General features: G+C 36.5%; 1 protein-coding gene across 1 annotated transcript; it reads right to left on the bottom strand.

The window, feature by feature from the left end:
- Window positions 1-218: 218 nt before the first annotated feature.
- Window positions 219-9520, bottom strand: LOC128856355 (uncharacterized). The gene is made up of 3 exons (XM_054091654.1): window positions 9234-9520; window positions 741-864; window positions 219-627 (listed from the first exon to the last, which is right to left on the bottom strand). The coding sequence occupies exons 1-3, from the start codon at window positions 9285-9287 to the stop codon at window positions 410-412; spliced, it is 396 nt and encodes a 131-aa protein (XP_053947629.1). The 5' UTR covers window positions 9288-9520; the 3' UTR covers window positions 219-409.
- Between the last annotated feature and the right edge of the window lie 9583 nt (window positions 9521-19103).

Raw genomic sequence — 19103 nt, forward strand, 5'->3', positions numbered from 1 at the left:
TAGCCGCTACAAACAAAAGCACAAACACCAGGTTATGTTACTCCAGTTGAGATGATGGCTGAGGCTGCAACATTCTAACTCCAGATTCGTACACATTGCGCAATTTGCCGAAAAATTCCATGCAGTTAAAAATGAGGCAAAAATCATTTGCTTTTAGCTGCGTAAAAACCTGAAAGCTTAAGTATCAGCCCTGTTTAAAATTCTTAAAACGCAACAAATAAAAAATTATTGAGTAATTTAATGTCATAAAAATAGAAATCTAGTTCTATAGTAAATTTAAATTATTAATTCAAAATAAAAATAAAAATGACATATGAATTTGATGATTTAAAAAACTCTGTAAAATTCTGGTAATTCCGGAAACTCCTCTTCCGCCTCTTCGACTGCGTGTGCTTCTCCTTCGTCTCCTTCATTTGTCACGAAATGTAAAAATGGCATCGAAACCAAACAATACTCCATTGACAATGGCTAGTGAGGCCTTAATGAGCGCCAAATCGCGTGTACGTGTACGAAATGAAAATTCCCAAGCCTCGATTATGAAGACACCCGAGGCGATGAAGAGGCCACAGCCGAGCACACTGTAGAATATGTCGATGCGTCTGTGTATAGGTGCGCGCATTAGGACACCTGTTAACAAATTTAAATGTTATTTTTGCATTGTTTAAAAATCGAGTTGGCGTATTTTTTTGTTGTTTTACTATTATTGTATATTATGTATGTATGTATTTATGTATACGCACCTGCAAAAATACCCACCACTACAATTATGTATCCCGAAAAGGTGCCGGTCGCCACAAACGAGGTCAGTATGTCTCGGTCGTCGAAGCTGTAGAAATGTAATGCCAGACACGCAGCAGAAAAGCCCTAAAAGAAATAGGTCAAACGGAGTGTGAGTGGAATGTTGATAAATAGTTAGTATTATATGTATATGAACATTAGGGGGGGTCAATATTATTCGTAGTAGATTCGGATTCTAAACAGTGGTTCAGTTTCAAGGCCCGATGTTGATTTTAAATAATATACAATTTTTTTTTTAAAATATTGTCTTTTCTCTTTATTATGATAATACCGGTATGGCTCAATTATGTACGAAATAAATTATTGGCCAAATGGCCGCCGCGGCTTCGGCGGCACACCTCCAAAGACCACGAAATGCAAATAGTTCCTTATCTAAAGCGTGGGTAAGTTTCAAGGGCCGGTGTTGATTTTGAATAAAATACAATTTTTTAGGAAATTATTGTCATTTTTCTTATTATGATAATATTGGCATGGCTCAATTACTTATAAAATAAAATATCGGCCAAATATCCGCCGCGGCCTCGGCGGCACACCTCCATCCGATGGTCCAAATTTTCGATGACGCTGAGGCATAATTGAGGTTCTATACCGTTAATGTGCCCAATTATCTTATCGTTTAGCTATTGAATTGTTGCTGGCTTATTGACGTACATCTTTTCTTTCAAAAAACCCCAAAGAAAGAAGTCCAACGGTGTCGTTGACGTTTAGGATTTACGGATTTTTTGGTGCGAAACTTAATTTTTGATATTATATTTTTTACTAAAATAACCCCAAGCAAATTATATGTAATTTTTTAATGTTTTAAAGGAAAGAAAGTAGGTAGGTATATGAAATGGATGAAGTACCACTGAGGCACTCCTTAAGTAAGGCACTCAAGCGCCGTTTTGATAATATTAAAAGACCTCCAACAGGCAGAAAACTACAGCAAGTACACTAGACAGGGCTAGTTTACTAGTGGCGGCAGTCCTTGGTTTTTTTTTTTTTGTGGTGGGTGAGGCTATAGGCTCGTCTTCTTGTGTCTCTATCTGTGCTGCTTCACTTTGCTGCACTGTGTCGAGGTCGATCTTTTTTTTCGTAGTACGTTCTCGATGTATTTCTTTACCGCGTTCCAGGTGTCCTCGCGTTCGAGCATTTTGCTGATTATGTTGCTCGATGCAACGTCGCCAATTTGCTCCTTCAGAGCATTTCTTTCCGCGAGCCATCTGTCACAACTAAAAAACGTCTGTTCAGCGTCATCGCTCGGTCCTTCGCAGTATATGCACTTGGAATTGGTTACCTTGCCCATACGGTGTAGGTAACTCCGGAAGTATCCGTAGTCCGAGAGGAACTGAGTTAAGAAGTAGTTCACTTCTCTGAAGCTCCTTTGGTCCCATTTGACAATTGATGGAATAAGTTTCGCCGTCCATCTGCCACTCGGTTCAGTGTCCCATTGGCTTTGCCACCGCAACATGGTTTGGCATTTCCGTTCTGAGAAGCTAGTGATGACGTGTTTCTTCTTGGAGTCCCACGAATCCATTCGTTCCCGGACCATGAAGTCGACGAGTATCTGCCCGCTGATCTGCTGCACCTGAGACACTGCGGTAGGCTGTGGTAACTCTAAGTGCAGCTGTTCCTTGCACAGCCTCCAGTGTTTGGCGCTTCGCGTTACAGTTTAGCACAATTCCCCATACTTCGCTGCCGTACAGAAGAATTGAGCCTGTGGCCGCCATAATTAGCTTTCTTTTGCTCGGTGTTGCTGCTTTGATAGCCGCGTACCGTATCTGGGCCCAGAAAGTCAGCCTGCAGTCAAGTTGAATTTTACTACTTTTTGGGTCACTAAGGACGTGTCGCTTATTTGCAAGCTAACCTCTAGTGGCATTACCCGACTCATTGCGGTAACGTAGAACCGACTGCCATGGAAATGACAACCAGTCAGAGCTGTTGATGTGATGGAGAACGTTGTTGGGATTTAGGTGGGCGCACTGCCCCAGGGTGTCGAAGAAAGGAGCACACAGTGACCTTATTCGTCTAGCTACCAAACCCGGACAGCTACAGAGAAAATGCTCTACAGTCTCCTTCTCTGAAAGGTCCCCACAGCTTCTGCAATGGGGGTTAAATGGTAAACTTAGTTTTCCGCGTATGTGCCGATCGTCCAATGACCGGTAAATACAGCTAAGAGTTTGGAAATTGAACGGCGTGGGATACCCAGGACTTTCTGAGTCCTCCGTCTATTGAACAGGGGCCACAGGGTTTCCGAAATAGCATATACAGAAATAGAGCTTAACCTTTTCTACGCTTTTCTGAGTAATAAATGGTGTAAAATCCCCTTTAACAACAGTCAGGGGATACCGATGACCGGGTAGAAAGAGAATTCTCTGAGAATTCCGTCTCCTACCTAGCAAGCTCATCATCAATTTTATTTTTCACTATGTCCAGATCAGAGAAATGTTACTTGTACATCCAAGATATTTGATCTCCTCCTTATAAGTGTTAAATAGTTTGGATCTGCACCATGGCGTCGTCAGAGTCTTGATCGCAGCTTGACTATCGGAAAAAATGTTAATATTATATCTCCCTCGCTAACGCGTTCCCTAAGCATTTTACATGCATGCAGGATCGCAAAGACTTCTGCCTCAAAATCACTAACAGTAACAGTATTCGGCAATTTTAAGGAAATAAATAACTTGTCTGGTTTAGAGAAAATCCCTGCTCTGACTTCCGATTCCATCTTGGAGCCGTCAGTGAAGACAGAGGTGCAGGCTTCGGTGCAGATTTTCAACCTCGTTCCAATCCTGCCTACTTGGAAAGATTGCCCCGCCACGACGCTCAAACTCCACTTTGCGGATCCGAAGGTCTGTCCGAAGTTCAGAGGAATGCGGTGTTAACTGCCTAAAACTGCTATCAATTTCCTTGAGAGATGGGCTTCAGAAGGAGGAGATCTCCTTCTTTAACCTGATTGCACTTTGAGCAGCGATACAAATAACGTAAAGTCCATGGAAATTAAGTAAAGGAAAAGTAACTGTACATTTTTGTTTTTTATATGTGAATCAAACTGAAACTTGCAAAATAACCAAAAACAAGTAAACCTTAAAAATTTATTTTTATATACAATAATATGTGAATCGAATTGAAACCTCCAAAAAACCAAAAAGAATTCAACCTCGAAAATTTATTTATATTAAAAAAATTTTTTTCAAATCATTATTTTGATTTTCGATTTTTTTTACTTTCTCAGAAAGTGTATTTTTCGTACTTTCTGTCTTCATTCCCATATCTCCCTAACAGTTTTCCTATAAATCGGCCCACCCTAATGCACATACTTATGTACACTCCTTTATGTATATGTGAGTCTGAGTGGCGTCTATGCTTTATGCTTTCCTCCCACCAGTTTGCACTATTAATTAAGAAGAGGAGTGCCTTGTGGGCTCTGCCGGGGGGTGGACAGTGAAAAATGTTTTCTTTTTGAAACTCCTGTTTAGTGCTATTTATTTATTAACAGGGGATAAAAAAAAGTTCAAAAGGGTTTGCCAGAAAAGTAGGAAGCATTGGGGTAAAATGCTATTAACCAATTAGATTTTAAAGACAAGTTTTCCAAGTTGCTCCAAATTTAGATCGCCGCAAGCAGACGTGACATATTAACGCATTGAGTGCCCGATAGTTGAGTTGTGCGATAGCGTACGACCGCGGTTGTTGCGCCTCAGACCTTATCACGCGCTTTCGTGCGTTACTAAAAGCAATATTTTTTGTTCTTAGAGTAGGATTATGTTTACAAAACTGTAGGTGTCATTTTCATAGAGCTATGATTACTTTTACTAGTCCAGTTTCGTCGTACTGAGTCATTTCGTACAAAAAAATGCGGCTTATAAAAACGTTATAAAATCCAAATTCACTGCTTTCATTCCACATTCTAACAAAAAAACAACATACTGGGTTTTCGATGAAAATTTTCCTCAAATCCACTAAACACTCAATGTATTAAAACTAGGAGTAAGAAAATCTGAAAATAATATCGATTAATAAATCAACATAGCCGATTCTGTACAAAGAAGCAAAAAAAAAAAAAAAATTAAATAACCAACATGAAGTCAATTACTTTATTCAGTGGGAATTTACGCCATATGTGGGAGTTCAAACAGTTCGAGGAAATGCGTGGTTGGAGAGTGGAGATTTTATTGTTACTTAACACTCCCCAGTTGACATTTACTCGTACAAAAGGCCTTCTCCAGCACAGTCTTTCTGGCAAACGTTCCCATGCAAGGCCCCAGACATGTTACCTTTTATTCTAGTCTATTCTAGCCTTCTAGTCTAGCTTTGAAGTCGTTTGCTGAAATGCATTCCTCTCCATTTTCAGAAGCTGCCACAGCTTAAATTTGTTTTCTTATTGTTTGCCGTTTTTGGCATTTTTCTATATAAATTATAAAATAAAGTGTTTAAATAAGTTTTGATTTTCAATTAAAAGTACTACATTTTATGAGGATCTGTTGTAATTTACTTAAGGCGAACGTTAGGTAGTTACGCTGTGACCGGACAGCTATAGTACAAACTTTATCTTCTTTTCTCGACTTTTCATTTTTATGATTTCTTTGAATTGGCGTACATGAAAAAAAAAAAACATAAAACAAAAAAACTAATGAACCTTTTGAAATGAATCATAGCTTGTTCCCTTCAGTATTAAATTCTCTTCTATTTGAACTAACAAAATAGATAAAAAAAAAAATTTCAAGATTTTTATACGAAGTTGAAGTGAATTTTTTTTTTATAGAAAGGCATTTTTTTCTCCTCCAAAAAGTTGAAATTTTGGAATTTCTCTCCGTTTTCTTAGTTCATCTAGAATAAAAAATCATGATAATTAGAAATTCATTTGAATTTTTTGCTTTAGATAATAATTACGAGCTGTATCTTGTACGTCAGTTGGAGACTCCCGCGTTGCAGCGCTCTACTAATTTCTATGTTAAACATTTTTTTCAATTTATTTTAACCAGTACAAAAAGTTTTTATACTTTTTAAATGTTCATTAAAAGATAGAAAAAACTTTGCAGTGCTAAATTAATTTCTTCCTTAAAAAAAATCGGAAAGAGATGCAATTTTTAGACCTCATAAACTCCCCTTAAAAGCCTTTCTTTATAAATTGTAAAAAATTAACACAATTTTGAAAATTTTATATAAAAAACTTAACAGTTTCTCTGTGAAAATAAAAAAACAAAACTATTCAATAAAGAGTTCTATAATAGAATATCTCTTAGGGAAGGCTGTATGGATAGTCAAGCTGCGATCAAAGCCCTGTCATCACCATGTTGCAGCTTTTTTCTGGCCAGCTCCTGTAATGAGGGCAATAAATCTCTCGAACCTGCAGGAAACATTTCTCTTATCTTGGTTCTAGAACATAGGAATATAGAAGGAAATGAAATTGCCGATGAGCTCTCCAGTTACTCCGGTTTCTGTTGTCCTCATCTCTTACATCGGTATCCCATTGAACGTTGTTAGAGTGCGACTGCACAATTTTTTTCTTCAAAAAACGCAAGACAGATAATGTCCCTATCTCAGACAACATTGTCTTCTTGACTTTTCTTAAAGGGAACCCGCATAATTTCTTTCTTAAAATAGCTCAAGACGGATTGCTTTCTATCTTATCGTGCGCTATCTCAAAAACACTTTAGTCTCAGTACGACTGGTACGGTGGTCACTGGGTGATTGGAAATCATGCGGATAAGATTTGACTTCTTTACAACTGCCATTGCAGAAGCTGTGGGAATCCTGTAGAGAAAGAGACTGTTGAACACTTTCTTTGCAAATGTCCGAGTTTAACGGTTTGGCACTTCAGGTTCCTTTGTGTGCCTTTTAGGGATATCTTGAGGCAGTTCTCCAACTAGGAGGCCTTTTTTCTCCTCCATTGTATGAGCAGCACTGGATGGCTGTAGATGGTTTTTCTGCATTTAAGTTTTGTAATATTTCGCAGGTAGTGGTCTATGATATCAAACCGACACACTATTGCTACTTGTAGGCAACCTATGGTACTCTTTAACCTACTTACCCACCTGTATGGAAGCGTTTCTGAGAGAAAGGAAGGCTTAACGTCTTCCCAAGTGGAGCCTTTCATACCCAAAAGAAGGCAGAGCGGAAGACTTGTGGCCTGTGGTCTGCGGTCCTCCCCCTTTTTTGTGGGTTGGTTTGGTTTGGTTGCGTCTCGAGTCTTTCGCCGCCTCTGAACGGTAGATGGTTTTCATGAAGAGCTTTGTCATGGCAGAAATATACTTGAAAATTTGCCATTGTCTGCCGAGGGGAGACCGCCATTAGAAACACTATTAATTGGTGTTTCATGCAAATGAAATGGTTTCGCACTAGTGCGCATCCGCGTGTAGACACGCACCAACCCATTTGGCTCCCATGCCCTATTGCTACTACTAAATTTTAGTGAAATCGGCTATTGTGCTTTGAGATATCGTCTGATAAACGAAACACTGGGGAAGCAGCATTACTATGGAATAAATTCAGCTTAGTGAAAATATATGGAATGACTGAACGGCTAGACAGGCCTTCTTAGACAGCATTAACACCGATAACAATGTCGGCCTTGAAATCCAACGTAGAAACTCAAGTGCCACTTTGGACTAAGTAGGCAACTGAACAGTAAAATCCTCTGTCGACGAACAAAACTAATACTCTACAAGGCTCTCATCATGCCTAGCGTATGGCGCAGAAGTGTGGACGATGACAACAATCGATGAAGCGACGATTGGAGTGTTGGAGAGACAGATTCTGCGTAAGATTTTTGGGCCTTTGCACGTTGGCAGCGGCGAATATCGCAGACGATGGAACGATGAGCTGTATGAGCTTCACGACGACATAGACATAGCGCAGCGAATAAAGATCTAGCGGCTACATTGGCTGGGTCATGTCGTCCGAATGGAAACAAACGCTCCGGCTTGGAAAGTATTCGAAGAGGTATGAGCTGGTGGTAGCAAAGGAAGAGGAAGGCCTCTTTTGCGTTGGAAAGATCAGGTGGAGAAGGACTTGGCTTCACTTGGTGTGTCCAACTGGCGCCGGTTAGCACGATAAAGAAACGACTGGCGCGCTTTGTTAAACTCGTTCAAAATCGTGTAAGCGGTATTCCTCTTTATACCCCATACAGGGCTACACTTAAATACATTCTTTACCACAACTTTCCCAACAAGAGAAGATTATAACAATGGGGTAGTGGGGCAATAAAAGCATATTCAGTATCTAAATGATGCCTTCAAGCTTCATGAACGCGAGATGCCAGCATTTCGTTCAAACTGAAATTCTGGCTATCAGGGAAAGACTGTTGGTCTTAAAGGAAAGTGTTCTAACTACAAGAGAGATAAAAAATATATACTCAGTTAGCTAAGCAACCCTGAAATCACTACAATCACCTAATATTAATTTCTGCATTATTTGGAGATAACGAACGCTCGAAATTTTTTTTATATGGAAGAAAACACGCAACAGCGTCAGCAAGAAAAATTCTTAAAAATCATGGCTATTTCTGAGCCACTTAAAACTTGCACTTTATTATGACAAAATTCAAGGAGCTATAATTCTGCATACTCGAAATTTATCAAAAAGAATCTGGGTAAGAAGCTTGAAGAGAATGTATTGATTTTTTTTTTCATTATCTTAAAATTCGAAGCTGAGATGTATATGGTTTTTTAAGTAATATAATAAATAATAATAAATATGAAAAAGTTATTTAGAAATCAATTAGACACAAACGGATTGTCAAGAGCTGACATTAAGTCTCTGTACTATAGTTATGCCAGGCACTTTATTTATATTTTTCAAATCATGTTGTCCGCCAATGTTTTCTTCGAACAGTAAACTCAATTTCTAGTTGAATGGGTTGGTGTGTGACTTGGTAGGTTTTTTCAAGTAGCGATCGTCTCTCGGCAGGCACTAGCAAGCCTCCTAGCTTATTTCTGCCATGAAAAAGCTCCTGATAAAAAATCATCTGCCGTTCGAAATTGGCTGTGGAACACTTCCATTTATGCAAAATTCTCAAGACGCACATAACAAATAGAAGGAGTAACTCGGCGAAACACCCAAAAAAGAGATTAAGCGCCATAACAATTTATAAGTGATAAAGTTTTCCTTAAAAAATAGTATATAGGACACCCGAAATTGCACTTCCAACTATCTGTCAATGTCCCTCATTGAATTCGGCCATGAACAGAAAAAACAAAACGAAACACGATTTGATTATTTTTAGGGCGCGTCTGACGTTGCTAAACTCCTCCCGAAGCAAGCTAACAAATATCCGCGCTAGTTGTAAGCAATATATTTTGCGCGACCCTAGACCTAAGACACATCCTTCTGCTTTAAAATTATTAGTAAGGCTGTATTATATTTGGTATAGATCAAAACGCGAGCAGCTGCTACGAAAGTCGCACCACGCCCATATCACTTTAGAATATTTATTTAATCATTCATTTACGCTTTACCAATTCCATAAATTTAACAGCACTCAAACGAGCTTTCCGTTCATTGTGTGACATTTTTCCAGCTGATGCTGTGAACTATAAACAGCAACTATGTTTTTTTTGTTTTTATGATAACTAAAACAGTCAATCCACTTGAGCGGTTCACATATCCTTTTACACAAATGCAAATAAACCGATCTGGATGAATGCTGAAACGAGCATATCCAATGTAAAATGTGAACTGAAAAGATTCCGAGCAGCAAAAACAGATTCCCAGATTCTACTTTGGCGCTAGACATAATCGACAGATTGGCAAATTACAATTGGAAATGTATGGAATTATGCTCGAATCATTCCATTCCATTCATTCATATTCGGAGCTTTACATGCGGCCGATCCACAACTATCATTTTTAATGTTTACAATGACAATAATGAGCAAATGGAATGAACGAAGAAACCAGCGTCACCGAATGAACCGAACCCACTATGATGATAGTGGCCAGAATTAATTAATTACACTTTAGGAAGGAAATACGCTTTTCACATGAGTGTATGGCCGCCTGGTGATTTCGATGGAAAGGGTGAAGTGGACACAAATAACAAAACCAAAAAAAAACAAAAACAAACAGAAACAGAAAAACACAGAAGCCTCACAGTAAAGCAACCTAAAAACAGCAAAGCACTTGAAATGATCAGCAAAATTCTGGAATGGCGTCTGTTATGCATTGAGCAGACAGACTGCGCGTCGCACCCAGATAATCGTAGAACAAAAACAAAAATGAGAAAGAACAAGAAAAAAACAACAAAGCGCTATATGATTTGTGTAAAATTTTTTCACCACATTTGCCACATTTTCATATTCGAAATTGTTTTGTGATTGACTCTGCACCATTTGGTTGAATCAAAACAAATGAAAAGATTTCAAAAGTAGCTAAAAAAAATGTGCCACATTCATGTTTTTAGTAGCCAGCAGATTGACTAATGATTATACCTAATTTCTAATGCCATTATATGGATGACACAGTTTCCATTTATTGCTGCGCGTGCATTGCTTGGTGGCCACTTATTTGCACATGGCTTTGATTGGACCGCAAATGGTACTCGCTTAGTGCGTAGCTCAGGAATTCACGGTAAACACATCGCTCTCATATGAATGGACTAATTTATTGTTCTACAATTTGCTTTGACCAGCTGAAATGAAGTGATTCAAAATTACAATTTAACAAAACAAAGATTGCACAGAGAAGTTGACTACATTTGTGCTTACATATGGATAGGTGAATGTTGCAATGAGTCAGTTATGGGTTCATATGTATGTATGTATGTATGTATTTAGGTTTGTGCTCTAATTATAGCGACTACTCGTACATGAGCTCATTGTGCCACAAAAAAAACGTACATATGTACATGCATATACTTGTATAGTTGTAGGAAGAATTAGAAATTAAGTAGTAAAATGGACCTTTACTTGTGCATATGTACCTCTCACTCTCTCTCCATCTCGGAAAGAATGGAATAAAGGATTCTCACTAAACAACTTCGGCACTACAGTCTATACAGATGGCAGTAAAATGGATTATGGTGTTGGAGCTGGTTTATATTCTTATAGACTTAAAATTGAAAGATTTGTGCGTCTCTCTAATGCTTGCAGTGTCTTTCAGGCGGAAGTACTGGCAATTGGGGAAGCTTGTAGGCTACTAATCGCAGATCTCTCTTTTAAGGGCAATATTACTATTCTTTCGGATAGCCAAGCTGCAATCCTGGCACTGGGTTCAGCTACAACAACCTCTAAAGTGGTGGAGCAAAGCAGGACTAGTCTTACCACATTGAGCGAAAACCATAAAGTTACTTTAATCTGGGTCCCAGGACATCGAAGCATTGAAGGTAATGAAAAAGCGGATGAACTGACAAGAAGGGGATGTGCCATGAATAACGCTCTTGCAGAATCGGTATTCACACTACTAACGGGTGATTTTTTAGCTAGTATCTTTGTAAACAGTTGGTTTAAACAGCTGACGCACGTCTCATGTTTTGTTTCACTGTCAAATATCTTCAGTTTGGTCTATAATTTAACCACGAATCGTCTTACAAACGAACAACGCTTGCAAATCATTGAATTTTATTATAAAAATGCGTGTTCTGTTAAGAAAGTTTAAGTCCACTTTTTTATCGAAAAATTGTGTTCAGCGACGAAGCTCATTTCTGGATCAATGGGTACGTAAATAAGCAGAATTGTCGATTTTCGAGTGAAGATCAGCCAGAAGAATTGCAATAGCTACCAATATCCAGCATCCAGAAAAGGTCACAGTTTGGTGCAGTTTATGGGCTGGAGGTATCATTCGACCGTATTTCTTTAAAGATGCTGCGAATCGTAACGTACCTGTGAATGGTGAGCGCTATCGTGAAATGATATCCAACTTTTTTTTGCCCAAAATGCGAGAGCTTGACTTGCATGACATGTGGTTTCAGCAAGACGGTGCCACATGCCACACAGCACGCGTAACAATGGACTTGTTGAGAGGCGAGTTCGGTGAACATTTTATTTCACGTTCGGGACCTGTCAATTGGCCACACAGATCGTGCGATATAACGCCTTTAGATTATTTTTTGTGGGGCTATGTTAAAGCTCATGTCTATTCAGGCAAGGCAGCTTCAATTAACGCATCGGAAGACAACATTATGTGAGATACCGGCCGAAACGTCTGGAACAGCTGTCTGGCTTAGATGTCAACAACCTGAACCTTATCTTGGACCGCACAGACTGCATATAGCCATGCTGTAAATAACTGGTAAACAAGTTGGTAACGAGAAAGTGGCAACAAAATGGTGTGGAAGCGCTAGTTGGATTCTAGAAAAATCACCACTTAAACCAACCATCCAACCAACCCCTAAATATCCACATATACATATGTACATACATATGTGCATACATAAAAACGTAGAAAATTTCTTAGAAGGGGCATCATTCAAAAACTACTGGCCCGATTTTAGCACTTTTTATATCGTTAAAGGCATATGGGTCGTGGCGAGGTGCTGCCACCTGTCTGTATCATTATTTATCAAAATTAATATTATATTAATTTATCAAAAAAGGAACATAAGTATTCACCATGGGTATTAGGGCAAATATTATTAAGAAAAAATCTATTGCAAATGTTTTTTTTTTTAAAGCGTTGCCACTAGAATTTTTTTCCAAAATAGTAATTTACGACACATTTCACTTGAATATTAAGATACAGGTATTAATAAACCTTTGTTAACAAAATATTTTTAGTTCGGGTTGCCACCTGTCTGTATCATTATATTATCAAAATTAATATTATATTAATTTATCAAAACAGGAACATAAGTATTCACCATGGGTATTAGGGCAAATATTATTAAGAAAAAATCTATTGCAAATGTTTTTTTTTTTAAAGCGTTGCCACTAGAATTTTGTTCCAAAATAGTAATTTATGACACATTTCACTTGAACATTAAGATGTAGGTATTAATAAACCTTTATTAAAAAAAATATTTTTAGCTGGGGTTGCCACCTATTTTTTATAATGTTTTTTTAATTAAAAGCTGATTGCAAAACGAATTTATCGCAAAAAAATAATATACATATGTATATCAACGTAAGGTAAATATTACCTTTAATCCAATAATTATTTTTAAAAGGTGTTACCAGATAAGTTTAAAGAAGAATTTAAATTAACAACAAAATTTAATTACAGATAAGAGTATAAGTACCAAATAAAATGTGCTTAGAAGAATTAGCAAAGCTTTGGTGCAAATTATTTAGCATCTTAAGAATATGAAAGAAAAATTAAAATACAATTTTTTTTTATAAAGTTTAAGTACTAATAAGCAATGCATACAATTTTTAATATTTGGTTCTATTGTTATCCCTTCTAACAACAGTTCTTCTCTTAGCGCATTTTTGGCGCTGCTGGACGTATGTAAGCCCTAAAAAACATTTCAAATTTGCCAATTTAAATCTTTTTTAGCTTCCGAACTTGTTTCAAAACTTTTTACATTTTAAAATAAATGAGTATTCTATACTAATTTTAAATGGTAATATAATTTTTTTTAGAAGCAACCTTACGCATAGATAATATACCCTATGATCTGAAAGTAACGGGAATGTTTAAATAAAACAAAACATGCAAATTTATTTTATCTCCTTCAAAATATGAACCGTCAGAAGCAACACACATGTTCCAACGTTTAACCCGTCTTCCATGCACTCCTGGTAGGCGAACGAAGGGATGGCCTTCAGCTCCTTCGTCGTATTCTCTTTGATATCTTCTTTCGAAATCTGCTTCCACGAAGTGGTAACTTCAACTTGGGAAACAAAAAGAAGGCGCACGGGGCCATATCAGGTGAATACGGTGCTTGCACGATGGTATTTACTTGGTGTTTGGTTAAATAATCCGGCACAATTTGGGCTCGGTGCGATGGTGCGTTATCATCATGCAAAGTCCAAAAATTGTTTGCCCACATTTCCGGCCGGCCAGGCAGACACTAATGATCTGATGGCGCTAAAAAGTGACAAATGGGTGTCCTACAGTCCTATCAACATAAGAAAAAAAACACAGACCGGTTCCCAAGTGCGCGGTTCGTTGAAATTAAACATTCCCGGTACTTTCTGATCATAGGGTATTTAGAGAATGTTCCCTCGTAGCTGAATGCGCTTATGCGTGCCTCATACACGGTGGAACCCACTATGTGGGCATGAAAAGTCAAATGATAGAAAATTTTCTAATAGCGGACGCCCTTCCGCAGACAGTGGCAAACGTTCAAGTATATTTCTGCCATGAAAAAGCTCCGCATAAAAAACCATCGTATGTTCAGAGGTGGCCCCTCCCTGTGGCTGCCTCTATTTCTGGAATCAAAAAAACGCACAACTCAAGTTGGAGGAGGAATGCCCGTTATTCGAAAGAAGTGTTCAATAATTTAATGCTTCACGTGCGCGTAGAACAGTTCGCGCACCCATTCGGCAACGGCGACCTGAACAAAATAGTCTTCATTAAATATTATGTTTGTATGTTTAAATGAACTATATATATATATGTATGTATGTATATGTGCAGCTAGCGGTTCCCTCTTTATTTTCTACAAATTTTTAAATTTCTCTCAGTGTAAAAAGCTTAAGCCAAAACTTTTGTAAAACTTAAGAAAGCGTCTATAAAATAAGCTCTTCAACCAATATAAGAGTTGTAAAGCTGCTGCTGATAACACTGGTTAACAAAATTTAAACTTTTCTTTTTACACAAAAACTCATATCTCATTTTGAATATATTGAGGTCACCAAGCAATAATATGTCAAAAAAAAAAAATTGCCACTTAAGGTATCCTTGTGATATCGAAACATATATTTTTGTAAAAAGTAGGAACATTAATTAGACTTAATGAAATTTTTTTTTAATGTACCATACAATAAAAAATGATTATTTTCGTGAATATTTAGCTTCTGGTGGGTCTCTTTTAAGCTTCCAACAATAATCTGCTAACATTCCTGGACTCCATTTCCCTTGGTAGCGCTTTTCCATTAAGGAAATAACCTGATGAAATCTCCCGCCTTGTTCACTACTCACAGCATCTAAATTTGCTGGAAAGAAATCTAAATGAGAGTCCAGCATAAGTATTTTTAAAGACATACATATTACACCCTAAAGCTTTATATCACATTAGGAGCTCATTTCTTAATTTTTTGTAATTTTGCGCTTTACAGTTTCCTAGAAAATTTTGAATAACGTTCACAAAACTTTTCCAGGCAAGTCTTTCTTAATCATTCAATTTTTCTTCAAAATTCTTATCTTTTACCAGTTCCGGTACTTGTGGGCCCTCTTTAATTTTTGCTTCGTTGAGTTTGGGGAATTTTTCTTTTAGATATAAAAATCCACTGCCATCTTTGGGCATAACCTTGAGAAAATTTTTTATCTAGCCGAGTTTTATATGCAACGGTAAAAATATGTCATTAGGGTTCACTAAAGGATCATTCTTAATATTTTTACCGCCTGGAGTGAGTGATTCACGTTTGGGCCACACTTTTCGTATGTAGTGATTTTTTCTGTCACTACGGCCCCATTCGCAAATAAAACAGCAAAATTTTGTATAACCTAGTTGTAGTCCAAGCAAAAGAGCAATGACTTTAAAATTTCCACAAATTTTCCAAACATGTTCACTGTATTTAATTTTTTCAAGAAGAAATCTCATATTTTCATAGGTCTCTTTCATATTAGCGCCAAGAGCAACCGGTACTGAAGGGAACTTGTTTCCATCATGTAACAGCACAGCGTACAAACTTGATTTTGAAGAGTCAATGAACAATCGCCAGTGACTTGGATCATATCCAAAATTTAATAAATTCATCTCAATAGGAAAATTATTACAATAAACTAAATCATCTGCTTTAGAAAAGTAAGGTTTTATTTCATCGTCACGATGTCGAAAATATGTAATTTTCGTGTCAGAAGAAAGTAAATTTCAGTCATTTAATATAGACTTCAAAAGTTCAACCTGTTTTTTGATAGATTCAGGTAGAATCACGTACTAAATCATTTAAATAACTTTGTGTCAATAAATGACGCTTCTCTTCTGAAGTTGACGGTTCATAACTTGAGTCACTTTTATGCTGACTGAGAACAAATTCCGTACTAGAAACAGAATCTTGACTTTCTGGTTGATTTGGAGGCTTTGGAACAGGCAGTTCAGCACTGTGTGAGATGAGTCTGAGGGCGGAAGATAAGTTTGGATACTGGATAGTGTGTTTAGACTTGGTAGTAATACCTTTTGTTTGAGTTAAACAAAAATAGCAATCATCTTCATGATCTCTTGGTTCTGTCCAAATCATTGGTATAGCAAATAGCAACCTAATAAAAGTCTCATACACGTTACACAACATATGTATGTATGTGTAGCCCAGGATCTATCTGGACGTGACACAGGAAATCCAAAATAATCTAAATATCACTGTTTAATTAATGGCGTAAATTTTCGCCGAAAGCCGATTGTTAATTGGCCTAATCTGCCATACTCGTATGTTAACGGACAGATAATTTTTTTTTTTTTTTTTTTTTTTTTTTGATTTATTACTATATTGCACTTTATATGTGAATGTACTTTAATCTTCAATTCTTGAGCAATGGAAAAAACGCTCAGCTGCCTATCGCATTGAACTGTTTTTATGAGTTCATCAACTTTTCTGCCGATTCGCCTATCACAACTTCAGCTTTCATGTAACCAGAATAGAATCAACGCCTTACTGTTGCATTCGATATGGTAATGGACCCAAATTTTCGTTCTTCTACTTTTCACTTTGGGTGTAGTGGTACTCGTACTGAAGAATGAATAGATTTTTTTGTTTTATCTACGTCCATTTTGGAATGCTATAACCATTTTGTGATGCTTCATCAAGCACAAAACTCGCAACGCTTTGCTTTTAAGCGTAAAGTAATCTTTAAATAGCTGCAAAGTTTGACCCGATGCAATTTATATATCGTAAGACCCTAAAGACATATGGCGGAAGACATTCGGAGCTATTTATTTCACTTAATATTTTACAAAAGATACTCGAGTTTAAAGCCAAATGGCCTTACTTCTTATGCTACCAAATACACGGATCGGCAAAGAAACTCCCACACCGCTTGTGACTATAAATTTTAATTTAGTTAATTATTTTTCAACAAATTTTCAATGAAAATATATAGTTAATTTCTTAACAAGTCATATGAATCAAAGTTCCAAACTTTGTACGAAACTCAGAAAAACTCAGCGAACTTTTATCAAAACCTCCAACTTGTTAATCAGAATTTTTAGAATAATTTTGAGTACTCAGTATAAAACTGAACCATTCAGTTTTAGTTCAATGAAGTGAAGGTTTGAAGTGCCTCAAAAATCGCACTTATTTTATTAAAAGTATTGTGCATTTTTAAAAAGTTCAACACCGTAGGTAAAAAACAAAAAAAATTGTCCAGATCAACGTGATTTTAAGGCACTCCAAATATTCACTTTATTATATTGAAATTGAATGAGCGCGAAACTGTATACTAAAAAGCTTTCCAAATATTCTGAATAAACATTTAAATTTCATGAATTTTGTGTACGGTTCGGAATTTTCGTTCTAATAGATTTTCTTAAAGAATGACTTTTAATTTTATTGAAAATCAATTAAATTATTATTAAACACAAAAAAAAAGCATTTGAAAGGATTACCTTTAAAGATTAAATGACATGAATGGTTCTACACAAACATCATAAAATATGTCCAATAAATTTTAATAAACGTTGGTTTATTGCATATTAAATTCCGATACCTCTAAATTGATCACCCTTTATAAACATCTGCGAATTTCAGATTACCTTCTTTACATTAAACTCATCAAAATGGTAGTCATATTTCGAAATATTTCACAAAACAAACACAACCCTGTTTATTTGTGGACAAATATATGAGTAGCTCATCTGCTTCAGAGTGAAAAAAATGCTATAAAAACATACATATGTATGTATGTAAGCAAACTGTGTACGTTACTTTGTATAATTTATTTCCCGCTTTCATTACACTGGTCAACACTGTTTATGTCACATGAACTTAGTAATGATTTTTGTTTATGTTGGCATACCTACATTAAAAAAAAAATATAGTTTCGTTTCAGTCACGTCCAGCCTCCAAGTCAACCAGAAAGTAAAGATTCTATTTCTAGTGCGGAATTTGTTCTCAGTCAGCATAAAAGTGACACAAGTTACGAACCATCAACTTCAGAAGAGAAGCCTCATTTATTGACACAAAGTGATTTAAATGATTTAGTACCTGATTTGAATCTATCAAAAAAGCAGGCTGAACTTTTTGGGGTCTATATTAAATGACTAGAATTTACTTTCTTCTGATACAAAAATTATATATTTTCGACATCGTCTCGATGAAATAAAACCTTACTTTTCTAAAGCAGATGATTTAGTTTATTGTAATAATTTTCCTATTGAGATGAATTTATTATATTTTCAATATGATCCAAGTCACTGGCGATTGTTCATTGACTCTTCAAAATCAAGTTTGAAAGCTGTGCTGTTGCATAATGGAAACAAGCTCCCTTCTGTACTGGTTGCTCATGGCTTTAATATGAAAGAGACCTATGAAAATATGAGATTTCTTCTTGAAAAAATTAAATAAAGTGAACACGTTTGGAAAATTTGTGGAAATTTTAAAGTCATTGCTCTTTTGCTTGGGCTACAACTAGGTTATACAAAATTTTGCTGTTTTATTTGCGAATGGGGCAGTAGAGACAGAAAAAATCACTACATAAAGAAAGTGTGGCCCAAACGGGAATCACTTACTCCAGGCCGTAAAAATTTTAAGAATAATCCTTGAACACTAATCACATATTTTTACCACCGTTGCATATAAAACTCGGCTTGATAAAAAAATTTTGTAAAGGCTATGCCCAAAAATGGCAGTGGATTTTTATGCCTAAAAGAAAAATTCCCCAAATTCAGCAAAGCAAAATTAAAGTGGGAGTATTCGTAGGCCCACAAATACGGGAACTGTTAAAAGATAAGGATTTTGAAGAAATATTGAATGATCAAGAAAAACTTGTCTGGAAAAGTTTTGTGAACGGTGTTCAAATTTTTCTAGGAAACTATAAAGCGGAAAATTACAAAGAATTAATAAATGAGTTTTTAATGTCATATAAAGCTTTAGGGTGTAATATGTCTTTAAAAATACTTATGCTGAACTCGCATTTAGATTTCTTTCCAGCAAATTTAGGTGATGTGAGTGATGAACAAGGCGAGAGATTTCATCAGGATATTTCCTTAATGGAAAAGCGCTACCAAGGGAAATGGAGTCCAGGAATGTTAGCAGATTATTGTTGGAAACTTAAAAGAGACCTACCAGAAGCTA

This window comes from Anastrepha ludens, chromosome 3, assembly GCF_028408465.1.
Source record: "Anastrepha ludens isolate Willacy chromosome 3, idAnaLude1.1, whole genome shotgun sequence".
NCBI lineage: Eukaryota > Metazoa > Arthropoda > Insecta > Diptera > Tephritidae > Anastrepha > Anastrepha ludens.